This window comes from Telmatherina bonti (assembly GCF_933228915.1).
Source record: "Telmatherina bonti genome assembly, chromosome: 6".
Classification (NCBI taxonomy): domain Eukaryota; kingdom Metazoa; phylum Chordata; class Actinopteri; order Atheriniformes; family Telmatherinidae; genus Telmatherina; species Telmatherina bonti.
This window is the reverse complement of record NC_136624.1, coordinates 22531456-22552462: the sequence shown is the minus strand read 5'-3', so window position 1 is coordinate 22552462 and position 21007 is coordinate 22531456. Positions and strand designations below refer to the sequence as shown.

Sequence of the window (21007 nt, the reverse complement as noted above, 5' to 3'; positions counted from 1 at the left end):
CTTAGGACTGAATAATTGAAGTTTTGTGTAGCCTGCAGCGATGTTTTGTGTCTTTTTAAGAAGGCCAGTATTTTGCAAGACTGAGTTAGTTTAAACACACTGTGTAAACAAAATATACTATTGGCTAATGGCCTTTCTTAGTATTTACCTAACTACCAGGCTCAGTAATTGTAGTTGTTTTGATGGATCTTTTCCATTCAGCTTCTCATTTGATAAGTCCAAATAACAGTCTAATCAAACTAATAGCTGTTGAGCCAAAACAAAACAATCTTACCTTGTTTTTAGGAGCGAGTGGAAGCTAAAAGTTCCGTTTACTTGCTTGTTGTTAAGTCTTAAACCGTGACATGGCTTTCTGTGAGCTCCGTCCAAATGCAGGAACGGCCAAAGGGCTGGTTATCTGTCATAAAAGCAGGTAAACTGGGCAGGGCAGTACTTTGTAAACTTCCTCTTTTGTAGGTTGCCAAGGAGACAGAGGACATGGTTGTAATCAGTAATAAAGCTTGATTGCCCCTTCTCTGTCAGACATTTTACTTCCTTGTTTCTTTATTCACTCTCTGTCCTTAGATGATTTCAGATGGGAGTTTGTATGCCTGTGTAGACCTGTTTGCAAACTTGAGTTATGAAATAAATTAAACATGTCTGACAAGTAAAACTTGTTTTAAATTTGTGCAAGTTTTTATAAAAAATGCTCAATTTCAGAATAAATAACCAGACAATAAACAAAGAACCATTGTTTGTTCAAACACTGATGTCAGCTGCTTACATATTGTTAAAATAGCAATAGAAAATTTTCCTCTGTCAGCATAAACAAAGAGCAACGTTCAGGTAGTAAATAGATCTACATTCTGATTTCAGCAAGAACACATTAACAAAGGGCAACAATGTTGCTGTCACCATCATCGAACAGTAGGTTGGAGGACCTCTGTGTGTGGACATATTATGTATATAATATTTTCATATTACGTTCTGTTCTTGTATTTCAAGCTTCATCATACACTGTAAAAACCTTAAAACTCATTCTAATATTACATGTAAAAGCTAAGAAATACATAATCAAGTTTAAAACAGAATTATTACCACGAGAGAAGCAAACACCCATAATAAAGATCTTATGACACATTGTTTATATACTTAAAGAATGGAAATAATGGAGCCAGCAGCATTAGAGTTTTGTGCTTTTTTCAAGTTCTTTGCTCATCACATCAAAATCTGTAAATACTGAGTTGTCAACTCCCATGTGTAGGTCTGTTGCAGCCTTTTCTGTGTCGTCTGAGATCTGTAGTGGGTAAAGAACAAAGTATTCCATTTGAAACATTACAAAAGCACACTGATATGTTCTCCTTTTCTTGGTATTTACCTAACTACCAGGCTCAGCACTTACCCCTGAATTACTGCAATAGTTGAAGCATATCAAATCTTTTTTCCCCACAAACAGATTAGAGTTCAGTTTCTTCTGCTTGCATCCACCTGTAAAACATTTCCATTGTTGTTTCAGTGTTGATCAAGCAAAATGATTCAACACTTTTCAAATGTTTTCATTTTGTTTTTTGTTTTTTTTGTTTTTTTTTCATTCTGAGCTATTAAGCTATTCGGAGCTATTAAGGTGTGATAACTAACCTGTGACAATGCTCACCAACAGGCCAGACACCACTGTGGTCAACATGCCCAGTAGAGAGAAGTAAACGTAAGACAGAGAGTACCAGGAGTCTGCTATAGCTGGCCGGATACTGACACAAAAAGAGAATGGATATTTAATTAATGAAATGGTTAGAATAGAATAGAATAGAAATACTTTATTAATCCCAACTTGGGAAATTTAGTAGATGCAGCCTTCATGTACAATTGTGTTTATAACACAATAACAGAACAGTATAAAATTAAAAAGTATTTGCAAAACAGTATTGTAGAAGATGAAAGGTTTGTTGACATCATACCATTTGTCTGAAAGCAATTTTTTCTGTTTTTGGTCAAAAATGTCTTTTTGCTTGGAAAATAAAGTCTTTAAACTTCAAGATTAGAATAAAGTCTAACTGAACATGATTTCCTCAATTCTCTTCTCACGTGTGTAACAGCAGAAAGGGATTTGTTTTATGTAAAAAGACTCACTCAGGTGATTGGGTCAGAGTCACTGGGGTGGTCCATGGAGTTGCTGTTGTGTAATTCTGGTATGTGTTGTTGCAGCCTGCAGTGCTGACTGGAAGAGGATTTGTTTTCTCATCTGTTGGTGGGTAAATTTGGCCTCCAATCCCCACCCACAGAGTCAACACTAGACCAATGATCATTCCCACAAGTCCTCCCTGTGAAAGTAAACATGTCCGCAGTCAATTACTTCCTGGATGTAGCCTTTTTTTTTTTTATTTTTTAATATTTTAGACTTTCTTTGTATCATCAGAGGGGAAATTGTGCTAGAGAATAATCAATTCATGAAATATACTTACAATTGAATTTGTTGTACGGAAAAACATTCCTAACACATAGAGACCAAGAAGAGGCCCACTGATCATGCCAAAGATGGACAGAGCTGCCTAGAAATATGAAATTGTCAAGAGGCTTGTACTTCTTAACATTCAGCTCTTGGTGGCGCTGTAGTAAAGCATTACCTGCAGAATGCTCCCCATCAATGAAGCCACTCCTGCCATTCCAATACACACAGCTCCAAAGAACACACCTAAAAGTTAAGGAAGTTGCTAATATACCATTTTTGGACATTTGAAGAACAAAAGCAAAGATTATTCTATTACATCAAACCCTTAGAGTTGACATGATGGGAATTAATTTAAAGATTGAAATTTTTCAATTATATTAATTCATAAGACTTTCAATTAAACAGTGTGAGCAAAAATGTTGTGAGATAACACAATAGTTATAGTCAGGTGTGTACATTGCATTGAGTATTGTAGTTTCAGCAAGTTCCTTCCCTGTCATCGTAAGAAGTCCAGAAAAAGAATAAGTTTAGAAAACCTGCAGACTCCTCTTATGCAGGTATTCCTCATTAAATCGATCTAATAGAATAAATTGTTGTAACATAACCAGTTTCCTGAGAAGTTTCCCAGTGAAAAACTGCTGTGATTGCATCTTTTGATTGAATGGAGAAGATTTGCCTTGTTCCAACTAAATCCTTTTATGTATGACTCATACAGTCATGCTTTAACTTGCATGTGGAATTGCTCAAGGTTTTATTTCCTGCTAAGAATAACAAGATAAGATCATGCTCCTTCGGTATCTACTTGTATCTGATCGAAGCCATCTGTCTTAAGGTGTTTTCTGTGGTTTGACAAAGTGCTGTTAACTTGCACTGCAATGCTTAGGTTTTCCAGAAATGTCTTCAACTAGATTAAAGAGAGAGGGGTAGATTTTAAAGAAAAGCATTCTGTAATATGCGTAATGCATATTTTCACACACACAAAAATGATACGGGAGGGGTTATAAAACTTACTTAGGCCCATGTTCATCCAAGTAATTTGTCTCTCTGTGAGGTTTTTGCAGACTGGAAAAATAAAGTCTTCCACAGTAACAGCAACTAGAGCATTAATGCTGGAAGACACCGTGCTGAAAAATGTGCAATATTAGTGTTTAATTAGTTGAAAAACTCTGTAAAGCAATGCATTTAAATTTCAGATTGGATTGCAGAAAAGATTAGTCTGAGGTTACATGCACAAGTTTCATGCATTAACATGTTCTTTTCTCAGGCAGCAATGGAGGCCAGGTATTGACTCACAATTATAATTAAAATCACGTTCATATCATTGCAGGAATCTGAACTTTTTTTCTTTTTTATCTAAAGTCTCACCTTAGGGTACCGCTATATGCTGCAGCAACAAAGAGACCTGGGATTCCAGGGTAGTCTGCCAGTATATCCATAACAAGGTAAGGCAGAAGCTGGTTTACAAAGAAAAATAATTTTTTATTGTTAGTGATAGTTATTTAGTACATAACTGAAAGCACAGTATGGATGTGACAAGTAAGGATCAAACTGCACCTTTATTTACCTGGTCAGGTGAACTTATATCACCATTTGAAAGTGGGTCACAGTCCTTGTAAATAGAGAACATGGTGAGGCCAGAAAACATAGCCAGACTCACCGTCACCCACAAACCAACCATGTTCACATACAGAGACCTGAGAGATTAAAAAAAGACTTGTCAGCACATGAAACAGAGTTCAGAGCCAGAAATAGACTGTTTGCATTTCATAACAAGAATGCTCACATCTTGGCATGTCCCAAGGTCTTGCAGGAGATGTAGCGCTGCACCTGAGACTGGTTGATCGAATAGATAGACACCCACATTATGCTACCTCCAATGACAATTGTCCAGAAGGTATGTCGCTTCAGAGGATTGGGGTCAAAGCTGAAATGAAACGATCAACAGCAGGGGGAAAGAGGGCTTATTTAATGAGGGGAGTCATTTTGTTGAGTATGTTTTTTCTGCGAAATACCTTTCAGTGGTACAAAGATGTTAGCTTGTTAATTGTCTTTTAAGTCAACAGTATAACCTTGAAGACAATCTTAAAATATGCAGAGAGCCAACGATGCCACGCAAGTACAGACATGCGCACGACTGTGTTTTAAAAGAGGAGCAGCAGCATTGCAGAACAACCGTAGCAGTTAGATCCCTGCTTACACCAACATACAGAGCATAACACTGTAGTCTTGTTTAGATGTGACAACAGCTTCTATAACCCTTTGAAGGTAACAGAAATGATGAAAACAATCCCACCTTGGATATTGTCTTGAGTTTAAAGAGACTGTTTTTTATTCCTAGTTGATATCTTTCTTTGATATATTCCAGTTATATAGTAGGTGACTACAGCCTGGTATTTGGGGTTTACTTAAAGTTTAAGGCCACCTACATCCATATACAGTAAGAAGATTAGCACCTTGATTGTGTTCTCATTAAAAGTCAGGAAGTGCAAAGCTACCTAAGCTTTTAATTCTACAGCAATGAATGAATGAAGGTGGCGTAGTGGTGAGCAATGTGACCTCAGCAAGAAGGTAGCTGGTTCAAGCCTCAATTAGGGGGAGGTTCTAACAGTGGTCTATCTGTGTGTGGGATCTCTCCAGGCATTCCACCTAAAGATATGCATGTCAGGTTAATTGATCGTTATAAATTCTCCATAGGGAATAGATGTGAGCATGCATGGCTGTTTTTCTTTCTGTTTTGGACCTGTCATCAAAATACTGGTTTTCCTTGGGTGGAGGGGAAATATATAGAACCCTAAGAAATTCGTCACCTGGGGAGACAGAAAAACTTCTGTCAGACAAGTTTGACCTGAACATTTCTTGTGACTCTAGCAGAGCTGTGTCCAGGCTAAATGTAAAGATACTCAACTCACAACTGTGAGATCTAAATGTACAAAGCCTGCTTAACACAAAGAGCGTGGGTTGTTGTGATTTTCATTTCAGCTCCCCAAGCAATCAGATTAGAGCATTTACACCGGTCTGGAGATGGGAGCCTCTAATGGGGCTAAGCTGCATTGCAGCCTGGTGACATCTGAAGTGTGTATTCTTTATGCTTTAGTTGTCATGGAAGCAGTTTCCAAGAGCTGGCATGCCCTAGAAACTGTTTCCAGCAAAATACATGGTTCAAACATGTGTTAGTCAACATTAGCTCAGATAAGCAGTAATACCCCTTTCACTTGAAAAAAAAAAACAGTTGTTAGTACCAAATAAAGCCTTAGTAAATGAGTCTCAAGTAAATAAATAGGCTTTAATTATTAAGCTCATAAATCAGAGAGTAAATATGACCAAGCAGGTCAGCCTTCCTGGTACATCAGCTGAAAAATCTCCCTGTCACATTGTTTATAGCAGAAAGAAATGCAAGTCTCAGCATACCAACAAGTTGTTATCAGTACTTTTATCATCACTTATCTGTGCATTGTTTTTTTTTAGCTTGTACACTTGGCCTGGGTGTATGTTATGAGTAAGAATGAGACATTTTCATAATGATTCCAAACAACCATGTCTAATAGCATATTATCTTAACAGAACAGATAGTATTTACTTTCTGTCATAAACTTATATATCTTTTTTATTTGAGGTTGAAAATACTGTATGACTAGAAGATAAAATCTACCTCATTTTGTCACAGACATTAAAATGCAGCATGTAATGAATGAATTTCTTTTAATAATAGTAATTATATGTAACTGTTTTAGAGCTATAACTGGGCAACTGACAAGTCTTTAGTATTTCCTTTGTTTGCTCTATAATGTTACATAAAACCTGGCACTTCATGGTCATTTTAAGAAGAATCACTTTGTTAAAAATGTTTTGCAGGAAGCATCTGGACTGCAGCAGTAAAAAGATTGTCATGGAAATATAAACATTTGGCAAAACAGAGCAGAACCTGAGACAGCTACTTGCAGTACGAGACTGGCCTTTAAATGGCACAATCTGCTGGGAAGATTCCTTTTTTTGATGAGCAATTACAAGTCACAGGAAACACTTGTATTGTCTGTTTGTCCCTTGGTTTCAAACTCAAATTACACTAACTCATTTCTCCTGATTCAGGAAGCTCTTACTATCTGCTGTAGTAAGGTGTTGTCATTAAATCAAGCTCCCCACACTATTTGACTCAGGTCTTCTCATGTACTTACTCAAATGCAGTCAGCCGTCCTCCTTGCCCAGCATCTTCCCAAATCCTTGTCAGTCCTCCTTGTAGTACAGCTCCTCTTGCTATAACAGCTACAAAACCTACTAGCATGATCACCATTTGCAGCACATCAGTCCATATAACTGCTTTCAGACCACCCTAACAAAACAAACAAACAAACACCAGTTTAACTTTGCAGCTACTATAGTAGAATCTAGTCGGCGCTAGATGATGTTACACTGTTAAAGAGTTATTCATTATCATGCAGGGGAAGACAAAATTTTTCTTTTTCATGATATTCTTTAACTGCAAACTACATGACAAGAAATAATGTAAAAGTGAATATTTATTCATTCATTCATTCATTTTCTAACCCGCTTGGTCCAATTCAGGGTCGCGGGGGAGCTGGAGCCTATCCCAGCTGGCTTTGGGCGAAAGGCAGGGTACACCCTGGACAGCTCGCCAGTCCATCGCAGGTGAATATTTATGTTTTTATTATTTTATTTACTTTTTTTTGTACACACAGCATACAATTAAAAGGATTGGGTCATTTACAAGCTGTTAAATCCAATTTCAAAATAAGACATTACCAACCAAAGTACAGTAGAGGATGCACACTGCTCCTGTAGCCACCAGCACACCCCACAGATCCAGGCCAGTGACTAGATAATAAGAAAAAATTCAGTAAAAACATGTTCACATTTTTTGTAGCTTGGTGCAATTTTTGTATCTATTCATTGTTAAGTATAAACTGAGGACAAGTGTCAGTGTAAAGATTATTAAACATGTCCAGTGATCAATTTAACAATGCCTAAAATCTAGAACATTTCCTCTTGATTTTTGTTTTAATTTGTTTATACTTACTCTGGTTTAGTGCAAGAGCTGGAGCATAGATGACTAAACCAGTATACAGAGCCTGAGAAAATATATCACCATTAGGTAATTAGTTGGAAACAGAACAAGCACATGCTTCATATTAATGGTGCCATGGACCTGGTATCTAGCATCAAATCAGTTTTACATAAAGTCAAAAAGAGCAGATGGTGTTTGTTAAATAACGTTTAATGTTTCAATCATGGAGACTAGTTCTACTTTGCATTTTTGTTTTTACAAAAACTAAAACTTTTTTTTCTTTTCCCCATCTTTTTTATCTTTAAGAAAGTATTCTGTATTTACCGTCTGCACGATGTACATTGTTGTTCCTATCACTCGAATGGTTCGGCTGAACCTCAACTCCAGGTACTTGAAATGAAAAGAAGAGCTAAGTAATCAGACATTCTTGAACAAATAATTTAATCCACCAGTTAAATTTACTTTACATCTTTTGTCTTTTTAAACCCCTTTATTGTTATGCCAAACTTCCAGAAGTTATTGGAAAGAAATAATTTCTGTTACTGCAAAGTGCTTTACAACTTTGAAGCACATGAAGCATATCTGTTTTCATTGATCTACGCAGCTGCACCAGTCAGTATATTCCTCTTCCCAGAACGACAGTCAACAGTTTGTGGCATGTTCTTACCTCGTAGGCACTAGTGATATTCAGTCGGTAGAAAAGCGGGACAAATATTTCAGCAGTGATGGCAGACATGATGGCATAAGCAAAGCCAAAGAGCCAGAAGGCAGCACCAAAACGGTAAGCCTCAGCAGGCGTGCCAATGACAGTGATGCCAGACATGAAGCTGGCTGTGAGCGACATGGCAACAGGCACAGCGGTCATTTGTCGTCCACCTAATAAAAACTCTGCGCTGTTGGTCTCCTTGCGACTTCGTAGGGCTTGAAAAAGGCCAATACCAGAGGCCCCCAAAATGATTCCAGCAAACACCACATAATCCCAGACAGAGAAACTGGCCACTTGGCCCCCTGCTCCAGCCATAATTATTTAATCAAGGGTAAACGAGCTTCTTAGCTTCTTAAAGTTAAAAATATGAATCCTTAGGTTCCGTGGGATTTCTATGTCCTTCAAACTTGGTAAAGTAAAAAATATGCTTTTTTTCCAGTTATCAACATGCCTTTACCATGTACAAAAAAAAAATCAGAGAGGAAAGTTGCTATTGAAAAGGTAAAACATATTTAAATTCTCCTGTCAAAAAAAGTCAAACTTCAAAGTTTTGATGCTTAAAAATGTCCAAAGATTTCCAGGTTTTAATCCTCCGCTGGTTCCAGCTTTTCCTCTCCAGCTATCAGTGGTTCAGTGAGGTGTTTTGAGACCAGTTGATAGTGGTCTTGAAAGCTCTAATGTTTTCAGCAGACAATAAAGATTACTTCACTTTAGTTAATGATCCATCCAGGACATAAGTCATCATCTCACTGAGTATATATATATATATATATTATATATATAAAAGATGCTCCTGTGATGTGCAGATTGTGCCTGATGGTATTAAATTACTCTGTTATAGTTTTATCTGTTTTTTTATGATGAAATAAAGTAATTTAATGATACATTACAGATAAGTCTGTAAGCATCTCAAAGTTACTCAGTACCTTTCAGTTATATAAGGAATTTCAAGGAGGAGGGCTAGTTAAGTTTTTAGGGCTAGGTCTTTACTCTTGCTGTCACATCATCATGTTCCGTGAGATGACTATTTCATTTTTTATCATCTATATCACGATTAGTTAATTATGCAATGAAGCATGTCAACTCAAACTCACATAATAGGAAACGGAATATAAATAATATAAAAATAAGATCTAAATGTTGAATGATGAAGTTTAAGTCTTCCCTTTGAACTTTTGTATCAGCACATCAGATATTAGGTATTTGCAGAGTAAAAATTTATGGTTGAGTCATTGATGTAATTCTAAGTTACAGAAGTTTAATAAAGTTAATGAAAAATAAAATGTTAATGTTTGAAAAGATGACACAGGGCTGCAGATAAGGAACACAGTTACCTTTAGTTATTACATTGTTTAGTTTTCCGGTGTTTTAATGGTTGACATTATTACAAACTACACATGAAGGGTGAAAAGCCGTGTTCATTATCATTAAATAATGATCGTATCTTGTATTAAGCAGTAATCCTTGTACTCCCTTTTTACGCATTAGCAACTCATTTTGTGACTGAACATGTTTGTGCTTTTCAGCTAAATTTAGATACTAGGTTAGAGCAGACAAAACAGCAAAATTCAAAACAATCACAGGCTGCACTATGACTCTTATGTGTTCATGAGACTTGGACTATGCTGGGAAATCATTAAACAAAACTGGTGATAAGACACCCCTTTAGACTGGTAGTGAAAGAGAATGAACACTCCCTTTGTCAAAGTCAGTAGTTTTCAAAGTGCACAGAGATCACTGCTGGAAAGTTAAAGCGTATACTGCAGCAGTTTTATGATTAGTTTTACCTACTGTGTCATCAGATTAGTAAACCTGCTCTGAATATTCTTTCCCTCAATGTTCAGTACAAATATGGACTGTGACTCATTGTTTTTAATTGCTTACTGCTGCTGGCTTTAGTGGAAATTTTTAACCCACAGCGGACAAAAAATCCCTTGAACACAGAAAACGATGGACGTTTTTGCATAATAAGAAGTTTTGGTTAATTTTTACTCAAATGAAGGACAGATTGGTTTGTTTTGGAAAAGAAAATAATCCTGAAGTTAAGATTTGGGGTTTTTATTCACTCCTATTTGTTCATTCATGCATAAATTAAGTATTTGGTGTTCTGTGACCTCTAATGGACACTGGTTAAGACTACTTCAGGCAGAATTACATGTTTATTGAATGAACAACGTCATCAGGCAAAATATTTTTGGACAAATATTAATGGACAAAAAAGTTCAGAGGGCTTCTATCATCATAGATAGAAGATAACGGGCTGGATTAAGGTGGGTTATATAATGTTTGCGGTTCGACAGGGCCGTTCGGACTCCGAGCATCGCCGGTGCCTCAAGCAGGTAAATCTCACGCTGAAAGTAAAAGAAATATTTTTAAGAAAACAAACATTCTGTCTTTAATGTTATTGTTTTGTGTTAACATTTGCCCTCTTTTCAGGACTAAAAGTGACTGGAAAAAAATATACATCGTTTAAAATGAACATGACCGTGTTCAGCACCTGGCTGCTTTTCATGCTGTTTTGCCCAGCTGTCCCCACGTGTCTACCCACTGACTTCACCCTGTATGTGGAAAAACCAGAATGCGACTACTGTGTGGCTATCAACACCACTATTTGCACGGGATTTTGCTACTCAAGGGTGTGTCTGTCCTTTGTAATGGAAAAAACTGAAAAAGACAAAAACTGTCGTTCATTTTGTCATATGGAGAAAACTTTTCTTTCTATTTGCTGTGTTGAGAAAAATATAAGGACATCAATTCCACATCTAATAAAATCTCAAATTAATATTCAGTAACCTTTATTAAGTGGACAACAAAGGTGCAACACATAACAGTATAAAGGATTTGATGTTAAAAATCAGTGAAGAACAACTTTACTGTCATTTCTGAGTATGATGTAGATAAGAATGTAATTCTGATTAAATTTTACAAATACATTCTTAAACACACACAAAACATGCTTCCCTCATCTACTGCGATGCTAAGCATAAAGCTGGTTGGGGTTTTTTTTTGTTTTGTTTTTTTTTTAAACTAGCTAAAACATGAAATATTGTAAACAGACTCATTTGACGAAGACTAAAATAATCACAAAATGACCCACTGAGGCACACTTTGGTCCATTTTCCCTTTAACTAAACAAATTAATACAAATAAAATGTAGCTCACATGTTGTTTATCAGGTGTTTTTATGTGTTTGTGTGTCATACAGGACAGTAACTTGAAGGACAGCCTCCGCTCACGCTTCCTTATCCAACGACGCTGCACTTATGATAAGGTGGAATACCGCACGTCCATCCTGCCCGGCTGTCCTTTTGACTCCAACCCCATCTACACCTACCCTGTGGCTCTCAGCTGCCACTGTGGTGCCTGTAGGACTGAGAGTAATGACTGCACACACAGAGCCAGTAGAGATGGACCTAAGTGTACCAAACCAGTCACAAGCGTCTACTCTTACCCTGGCCCGAACTACATGACACCATTTTGATTCTTCTGTTCACGTTCCCCCAATTTTTTCTCTTTTTTCTTTTATTTTAATGTGCTGCATGTCTGTGTTGTATTCCTCAAATTGTGTAGGAGTGGAGTAGTACATTTTTTTTGTCAGCGTCATTAGTTATTCTCTTGTTCATTAGTTTGATGTGACTCACTGACTCTTTGTTTGTTTACTCTGACAGAGTTTCTCAGAATACAACCCAATTAAAACTCAAGCCTCTAAATAGCAGTCTGAGTAAGTTGTGCTTGACTTAATCTCATCCTGTGACTGACCGTAACCATCTGTTTACACTCCAACAAACTTCGTGTTACTACGCAGTGATACTATACTTACCTGGAAACTCCTACTGGAACGCACATGATTGTTGACACAACTCTTCTTTTAAAGCAGATTATAGGGGATGATGGTGAACCGGAAGGATTTGGGATACAGTATGCAGCCAACTGACCAAATACTAAACCTAATGTGTGAATTTGTTAACTGTGACTGTGTCTCATCCTAAGCTGTGTTTATATGAATAGTGAACTGAAGTGTATTTATAGCTCAGTCATTCACAAAGTGAAAATGCTGATGTCTATAAGCACTACACAATACTTTCCCAGTACCCTAAAGGGTTTCTTTCTTCATTTGATTTCATTTTATTTGTTTTTATATTTATCCTTTTGCACTGAATAGTTACAGCACATATATTAAAATATAAAGAGAATCCTACGTTTAAATGAAATATGTATTTTAGTATGGCTTTGCATATGAGGGATGGGGAAACAGGAGAGATTAATATTATTTTATTTAATTAGCGGACTTGATGTGACTCTAAGATCAGCAGCGTGGTAAGGTTAAATAGTTTGAATTGCCCAGCTGAATTGGGGTTTTGAAAACCATAATACCCTAATGGATGAAGCAGAGGATGAAATGGAATTTGCCTCCATCAGCACTCCATGTGAACCGCTATGTGTTGCACATACCAAACACTCTTTCATTCAGACAAACTATACAGATTTGTTTGTTTTGTGTTTATTCAACTTGAAAAAATGTGAGGGTTTTTTTCTTTTTTAGCTGCGCAGCCAGACTTCTATGCAAGGAATGTTGTCTTCTCAGTTGTTTACCACAAATAGCTTGAAATATAAGATCTTCCCTTTTTCTCATTGCAAGCTGATTGATATTTTTTTTTGTTTTATCTTAACTACCTCATGGTCTCTGGTAGTATGATTGTCATTTATAAATGGTATGGTCCATTGAAATTTCCAACAGGGCCCTTATAAGCACCAGTGAGAGATTCACATTTGAGATTTTGTGACAAATGTTCCATCAGTCACTGGGCGGCGAGTAATATAGTGAGAGTCATTGTTTGTTTGTGTATTGTAAAATTATATGAACAAATGATAGTAAATGATGCTTGGAGGTTAAGATTATACTATTTTTTATGAGTTGACTCTTAGTTTTGTATTAACTGTGTAATATTTCCCAAATTGCACGCACCAGACAGAGTAAAGATATTCTGAAAATGTTTATTGCAAGCATACATGTGCATCATTTGAGACTTTGGCATGCCATCAGTTTAAAAAAGACATTGAAAATGCTTGCGTTTAATGTTTAAAGCTTTTTAAATAACAGAATTCAGTCATATGCTTTTATTTACATATTTTGTTTATTTTAACAGAAAAATGCTGAAATATTATTTTATACAATCATATAAAGTAAATGCCATGAGCACAGGTTTGTAGTTGGGGCTAATTGTCCTAGTATTTGAAATATTTATTTATTTAATATTTCCAACTAACTTTTGGTGTTGTGGTTTATCATATTTTAGCCTGTTAACTATGATTGGCATTTTGTATGTAATTTTATCTTACTTGTTTGTGTATGGATTAGATTTGATCTTGTTATTTTGTTGTCGGTTTTGTCTTTTTTTCATCTTTTTCAGGGATTACCGTGGTAAAATAGCCTTTTGACTGACTGGTGTATATTTCTAGTTATGTTTATCAATGTCTCTTTCAAATAAACCATAATGAATAAACCTATGAAATTAAACTAAATAAATAAATTGAACAACTTCTGCCCCCTAAACTCCCAGAAATAAAAAACAGATATACAGAATTAAAACTACTTCTTTGAAAAACATACAATAAGATCAGAATTGTATAGAGAATTGAAAAGCACATGAAAGATGGAAAGAAAAGATGGAAAAAGCAGGAAGCACCATAAGTATATAGATGGGTAAAGAAAAAATATCTAAAGTTTGAGGAGCAATGTCTGTGTATTTTAATTTGATTCTTAAGATGCACAACCAATATAATTTATCTTTTATTCATCTTTTAGATCAGTCCATGACAGAGTGCCTGACAAAAGTGAGATGAACAGAAACAATAGAATAGTTAGCCTATCTGACACCGTGATCCTGCCTTGTCTAACAGCATACTTGGCTTGAGACCCATGGTTATACAACTTATCAGTCTGATTGCATTGAACAGGTGCCTAAAACCCCGACTGGAATGTGCCTAAACCTTTAAACCAAACATTTCATGAGAACACTCCCCTCTCTGTCATTCAGCTTGTGAATTTCCATCAAAAGCAGCAAAAATTTTACCTGATTGCCTAACTTAAGCCAGGAAATATCCATTCAAAATACTGCAAAAAGGTTTTTCATTTATTATGAAAGTGGATTTGCACAATGCAGAATTAACTGGAAATTTTACAATGGTTTTAATTTATTAGGTTCATATAGTTTTTGTATGACTTTATATGGGTGCTTTAGTTCAAAATGTGTTTTTAGCTCATTGACAGCTTTCGCTCAAATGGTTGAACTTAACACAGCAGCTTCTCAATGCATCTGGCCAAGATTCATATTCTAGTCTGGGGACCTTTGCTTTCACTCCATATTGTTTATACTCTCTCTTGTTGAGCTACCTTTAAAATATAACACAAGAGCCCAAACATCCATGGAATTTTTAATGAATAATAATAATAATAATAATAATAATAATAATAGTAAGTGTATTAAAATAAAGCATAATTAGATATGAGATCTGAAATTTACAGTTACATCAAAGTAATACCGTGTAGCCTACTAGTATAATATTGTTTTTACCCGTGAAAATAGAATAGAATAGAACAGAATAGAATAGAATGTCATTCCCATAATGGAGCCAACAACTTCACTTGACTGGCCATAAAGCTGTGATGATTTTAACTGGATTGCGATTACCGAACCTAAGATTCTTTTGAGAAATGAGGCTTATAACGGTTTCCCACACTGGCTTAATCACTTTAGATAGACAAACCTCCTGTAATGTCTTATTTATAATCTAAAATGTTTTCATACATATCTCAGAATTTGAAATATGAGCTCTGTGAAATTTGATCGTTCACGCGCCATGTATTACTGTGTGATTGGTGGACCTCGTCGATTGATGGACCTGTTGTCCAATGAAAACGAAGTGCAGAGGACATAGTCGACGAACCGCCAACAGGATCCAAGTTCTGATTGGTTGATATTCAGTAGGGCGGGTCTATTCGAGGGCGTTGGGGGAGCGCCTCCTCCTTCCTTTTAAACTGAATGGAAATTTCCAGTTAGTTTGTTCACGTCTATATCAGCGGAACACGCAGACAGAGGAAGTACAGCCTAACGCGCCGAAACTTCTATAAAAGAAAGACAATAAAACCTTCTGGTAAGATATTTGCTGAATTTATTTTAATAATAAAGTACTAATTGTTTATGTAATTTACAAACTAGGGTTATGGTAGTCGTGTTCGCTTCTAGGGAGTGCATAGGTATGAATGGGTCTCTCATTTTGGTTTGTAAAGCCCCGTCCCCTGTAAACAGAGCCTGCTGTTGATATTTTCTATGAAACCAGAGGCGACGTGGTGTATAAATAGATGGTGGTCATTCTGTCATCTGGAGTTCGTTTAAACGCTCTTTGTTTTTGTTTTTTTTGTTTTTTTTTTTTTTACTTTGGTGAGATATTTAATCTTGGACGCGATTAAAGTTTTTCTTGAGCAACTTTTAAAGCATGAAAATACTTCTGTTAGAATAAAAAAAAAAGTCTCGAAACTTATTAAAGTTCATGGACATTCGTGGCTTTTTTTGTTGTTTAATTTGCATTCGCTTGATTGAAAGGACAGTCTGCCATGCCCATATATGGCTTTCCGGTATGTAGAGCACGCCCACTGATGCTACTTTTAAGTAGCAGAGTGAACACGCAACAGTCCCGTGACTCTGAAGGCTAGTGATAAGTCAAAAGCCTCTGCAGTGGGTTGGATAAGGTCACGAGTACTCGGAAACTTTCTTGATAACTTCTTTTCTCGCTCTGTAGAATTCTTAATAACTTGACTGAAGAACGCTTGAGTCTACATCCCTTCATCTTATCTCCAGTCTTCACTTGTGTTAAAGTCATCATGTCTCAGCAGCAGATCAGGTAAGTCTCATTCATTCATTTTTCCTTCTGTGTGATGCTATGAAAATTGACTCTTTGTGCTGGGCAACTATTTAATATTATTTAGCTTTTAACATAAACACAAGAAAAACATGAACATTATTTTAGACAAATGAGTGCCTTCTGTTTTTAAATTCTATTGTTATAAAATTATCCTTTTTGCATTTTTGATGGGGTTGGATGGTGAACATTATATCAGATGGTATTTATAATTAAAAAAAAAAAAAAAAAAAAAAACATAAAGCAAGCGTTTGTCTGAAAAGTATTCCAAAATGCAATTGAATCTGAAATAAATTACTGAAATGGAGTCGAGACTTTTTGTTAATGAAAGATTTTGTTTGTCACTTTTTCCAGTCTTCCAGCAAAGCTCATTAATGGCGGCATTGCTGGCATTGTTGGAGTTACCTGTGTTTTCCCCATTGACTTGGCAAAGACCAGGTTGCAGAACCAGAGACAAGGGCAGCAGGTCTATAAGAGCATGTGAGTATTTGTGGCTGAAGTTCTCTTAGACGGCACAGCTTGTCCAGTCTGTTTGGCATTACACCTACTTTGTCCACGTATAATCTGGTGTTGTACTTGCTAGTTCTACACTGACACACCCATGTGTCATGCGAGATACTTTTAACTTGACATAAGGTGACAGCTATGCTCTTGTCAAATTCCTCTTTGAGGAGTGCCTTTAGCCTAAACATGCCTTTCATTGGGTGGATCCCTAGAACTTGATGTACTGTTCAACAATTAGCTTTTCCTTTGTGTAACCACCTTTTACCTCTTTTAATACAGATTTGATGAAACACCACCACGAAGCAGTGAACAGTACATTTTTACTATTTTAAACAGAACACCTTAATCATACTGCTGTCTTGTTTCATAGGATGGACTGCCTTGTCAAGACAGTTCGATCAGAAGGATACTTTGGGATGTACAGAGGTAAGATTTATACACATCTAAATATTGAGAAGCAGTAGGCTAGCATTAGTAGAAATTCAACAAGAGGATTAATTGTAGGAAAGGGTAAGCTCTCTGGAGATTAAATATTTCCATGATGGGTTCGTTCTAAACTTAACTGATCCTTTTGGAAATAGTCAATATTTTTATTAATGCATGAGATTCTTGATTTACTGAACATGCAAATTAAAATCATCATGGCATGAAGAAAAAATTGTGTAAATAAATCTCACTTAAATTTTTTTTTTTTCCATTAAGTGTAATTGGATTTAATGTGATGCATCCAATCCGTAGACACCAGATGTGCTTTCTTATTGTTGGTGAAAGAAAAGTGCAAATCTATAGACGAAAATGCAGACCGCTGGACAAGGTCTCTGCTTTTGTGAGGAATGCTGTTGTTTGCATCTGTGTTTTTCATATTACAGACTTGGGTCCCCCTGGGATATTGAAGGCTAGCCGATAAGGCGCAGCCACGCTGGAGGCAAATCATTAAAGGGTTCTTACTATATTGCTTTATTTTAAAGCTATAGGCACAAGTTTCTGTTTTGCCATCTGTTTGTTCTGTAATTGAACGTATCAGTAACTACTTATGTCTCCACTGTCCTGTCGACATGTCTTCACGTCATTTTCAATCTATATAACATGTCCTTAACAGACTTGGGTTGAGCTTCCAAATGACTCTGATGAACCAAGTTTTTAGTTTTTAATCAAATGGTTCCACAGATAAGTCTGTAAGATTGCTCAAAGTCTGCACATATAGTACATTGTCTGTCCTTTCACTAACATCTTGTAATTCTTGTATGTTTTTCCATTAACCCCTTTTGCAGACTTGTAGCCTTTCAGTAGACACAAACATTTTTTTGAGCTTCTCCATAAAATGGGTTGTTGCCAAATACTTACATTTCAAGACTTGAAGCGCATCTTCAGCTGCATAATTTACCAACAGCTGTCCCTCTGTCTTGTTTTGCTTGTTTCTCATTTCTCCCTCTACCTTATTTATTTATTTTTTAAGAAAAAATGTTTGCCTTTTATTCTGCTCCTTCATTTTACTGAAGCTTCTAAAATTATTTGTCTCATCTGTGTGTGTGTAGATCAGCTTTACATTTGAGTATCATATTCTTATGTTGTAATGATAATGACAGGAAATGTTTGTCCATGTTCTGAATGAAACCTGATTGTGGCTTTGGTGCTAACTCTGTGTTTTTTTGTTTCTTAGGTGCAGCGGTAAATTTGACCTTGGTCACGCCGGAGAAGGCCATCAAGTTGGCTGCTAATGACTTATTCCGACATCACCTCGCTAAGGATGGGTGAGCTGAGTCATTGAATTATCATTGGAATTTTATGCGTGTCATTTGTAGTTTTACTCAATACCTGTGTGTTAACAGGAAGGGGTTGACGGTGTTCAAAGAAATGCTGGCGGGCTGTGGCGCAGGCATGTGCCAGGTTATTGTCACTACCCCCATGGAAATGCTCAAAATACAGCTCCAGGATGCAGGCAGGCTGGGTAAGAAGAATACAGTTCTTTGTGTCTGTAGTTCAGTCACACACAACATTTTCTAATAATTATCTCATTTGTCCTCTACAGCCGCCCAGCAGCAGAAACCAGTCATGAAGTCTCCAAAAAAGCTTGCGACCACAAACACTGTGCTCACCCGCTCCTACAACTCTGGCCCTGTGGTGTCCGCACCAAAAGCTGTGTCAGCCACGCAGATTGCAAAGGAACTCCTCCACACGCAGGGAATCCAGGGCCTCTACAGAGGCTTAGGAGCCACACTCATGAGGTGAACCTCACATTTGATTTCATGATTTATTTTCTCATGCAGAAGCAACTGTGAGCTTATGTATTTGTAGTTTGTGTCATGTTTTCAGTCTGAAATGTTTTCTTTCTTCTTTCAGAGATGTTCCCTTCTCCATTGTCTACTTCCCATTGTTTGCGAACCTGAACCGGCTGGGCCAACCCAGTCCGGAAGAGTCGTCACCCTTCTACTGGGCGTTCCTCTCAGGATGTGTCGCAGGATCTACTGCTGCAGTTGCTGTGAACCCCTGTGATGGTACATTTTCCAAGATGTTACACCCAGAATATTTGATGTTGAAACTTAATGTCAGCAGAAAATTGAACTTTTTTTCTTCTTCTTCCTGAATTTCATTCTTGCAGTGGTAAAGACAAGACTGCAGTCTCTGAGCAAAGGGACCAGTGAGGAGACTTACAGTGGAGTTATGGATTGTGTAAGGTATGACAGTGTGTCCTTGACAGCTACTTGTTGTGTTCTTGGCTTCTCATGTTTTGTATATAAATAAAACTGTCCTTCTCTGTCTCGACAGTAAAATAATGTGGAAGGAGGGGCCTTCTGCCTTCCTGAAAGGTGCAGGCTGCCGGGCTCTTGTCATTGCACCTCTGTTTGGGATCGCACAGGTCATGTACTTTGTTGGTGTTGGTGAATACATCCTGGACAACTCGCCTCTCAGCCTCCTGTCTGTGTGAGACCGTTAAAGATTGTCGAGCATGCACATGGCCTGGTGGGACAACTGGCAGCTACATACAATCAGTTTACAGAGGGAGGGAAAAAAGGTGAAACGGTCTGAGTCGGGACTTGAGTATGTGAAGACCTATTTCTACCACCTGTCTGGTCGACTGTTGTGTTGCACTTACACACTTTGTGACTTCTTCATTAGACTAGGCTTTTGTTAGTACTTTAAAGTTGTTGGCCTTTGCTTGGGGAGTCTGGTCGCAGTGTTAATCTTTCTTACCACCAAACAGTCATGTTTGGTTTCCCTCTGTGAGGGAGGGGAGCTCATTTCATTAGACTCTTCATATTTATTTTTTTTCTTAAGTTTTTTGTATTATTTTGTAGTTATACACTAGTTGTATGACAACGCAAAAGCTTGAAATTTTCAATACTTTTTTCTTTAGTTTCCATTGTAGTTCATGATGCTGAGTGTTTGTTTTTAATTTGGAACTAACCATTTATAATCATACACTGGGAACAGTTTATATCATTTTCATTCTTTTATTTTTACATTTCCTGTAACGAGTATAGATGTGTTTGACTGATCGTCAGCCTTTCCTATTGGCAAGGGACCACATGGTTCACCTAACCATTTGTGTCCTCATCTATACTGAAAGTGCTGCTGCAGTTACTGGTCAGCTAAATGTTTATATCGTAGAAATGTTACATCCTTTATGCTATTATATTTATGTACATCCGACTTGAAATATTTACATATACTTCATTGCAAATGAATTAATGTCATTTCTGGTTAATGCTGCAGCAGATCAGATTAGTATTTAAATCTAAGAAGAAACATCTTTACTTTTGATGCTGTAAGAAATGACTGTTATCATGCTGTTTTTGTAGTGACTTTTTCTACACACTGTATACATAAAACTTGAATTTTATCCTCTCTGTGTTCAGGATTTTTCTTTTCCCTCTATCTTTGAAGCATTAGATACACCATCACTTTGGCAACTACACGATACTGAAAGGGATAATAATACTGCAGATGTACTAAATCTGTGAAATGTTGAACTGAGTGGACGGTAATACCATAAGTATGTATGTATTGTGTAGTAAAATCAGAGAGACCTAAAATGGGCATGTTTTAATGATTAGTAAGTAACCCTCCTCCCCCTCACCCACCTTTCTATTATCAGATGTTTAACTGAACCGTTTCCAGGCAGCCAGATGTCCTTATTGCAGCTTACTGAAGATCCATATACTGAAACCAAAGTGTTGAAAATGACTCCTCAAATTTTACTTGACTTGTTTGGTGGATGAGAAGCTCTTTGTGAAATTTTTATAGTAGGGTACTACGTATTGTTTGGAAAGTAAGTTGAAATTTGCGCGTTATTTTACCTGGAAGTTTCATTATTACCCCTGAAGGAAATGATCTTGTGTAATGAATCTGGAATCCACTTCTATCAAACATTTGCAATGCATGTGACTGCAGTCTTATCAGTGGACCAACACACAGTTCTGAATGGTAAGGA

The 21007-nt window shown here is 36.8% G+C and overlaps 3 protein-coding genes across 3 annotated transcripts; 2 read left to right on the top strand and 1 right to left on the bottom strand.

The window, feature by feature from the left end:
• Positions 1 to 1162: 1162 nt before the first annotated feature.
• Positions 1163 to 8466, bottom strand: slc5a8l (solute carrier family 5 member 8, like; the record flags this gene model as incomplete). The annotated part of the gene is made up of 15 exons (XM_079242589.1): positions 1163 to 1276; positions 1382 to 1467; positions 1618 to 1727; positions 2107 to 2297; positions 2439 to 2525; positions 2601 to 2668; positions 3437 to 3549; positions 3791 to 3879; positions 3990 to 4119; positions 4209 to 4349; positions 6598 to 6752; positions 7188 to 7255; positions 7458 to 7509; positions 7770 to 7835; positions 8113 to 8466. The coding sequence occupies 15 exons, from the start codon at positions 8464 to 8466 to the stop codon at positions 1163 to 1165; spliced, it is 1824 nt and encodes a 607-aa protein (XP_079098715.1).
• A 2159-nt stretch (positions 8467 to 10625) lies between these two features.
• Positions 10626 to 11632, top strand: tshba (thyroid stimulating hormone subunit beta a; the record flags this gene model as incomplete). Its single annotated transcript, XM_079242498.1, has 2 exons — positions 10626 to 10787; positions 11357 to 11632. The coding sequence occupies 2 exons, from the start codon at positions 10626 to 10628 to the stop codon at positions 11630 to 11632; spliced, it is 438 nt and encodes a 145-aa protein (XP_079098624.1).
• A 3564-nt stretch (positions 11633 to 15196) lies between these two features.
• slc25a55a (solute carrier family 25 member 55a) lies at positions 15197 to 20421 on the top strand. Its single transcript, XM_079242304.1, has 10 exons — positions 15197 to 15306; positions 15952 to 16053; positions 16426 to 16551; positions 16946 to 17001; positions 18236 to 18326; positions 18405 to 18523; positions 18605 to 18800; positions 18916 to 19070; positions 19175 to 19250; positions 19342 to 20421. Exons 2-10 carry the CDS (start codon positions 16034 to 16036, stop codon positions 19499 to 19501), a joined length of 999 nt encoding a protein of 332 aa, XP_079098430.1. The 5' UTR covers positions 15197 to 15306; positions 15952 to 16033; the 3' UTR covers positions 19502 to 20421.
• The last annotated feature ends 586 nt before the right edge of the window (positions 20422 to 21007 follow it).

Coding starts and splice junctions, on each gene's coding strand:
- slc25a55a (XM_079242304.1), top strand. CDS start 16,034: ATGTCTCAGCAGCAGATCAG. Junction 18,801..18,915: donor TTAGGAGCCACACTCATGAG/GTGAACCTCACA, acceptor TTCTTCTTTCAG/AGATGTTCCCTTCTCCATTG. Junction 19,251..19,341: donor GGAGTTATGGATTGTGTAAG/GTATGACAGTGT, acceptor CTGTCTCGACAG/TAAAATAATGTGGAAGGAGG.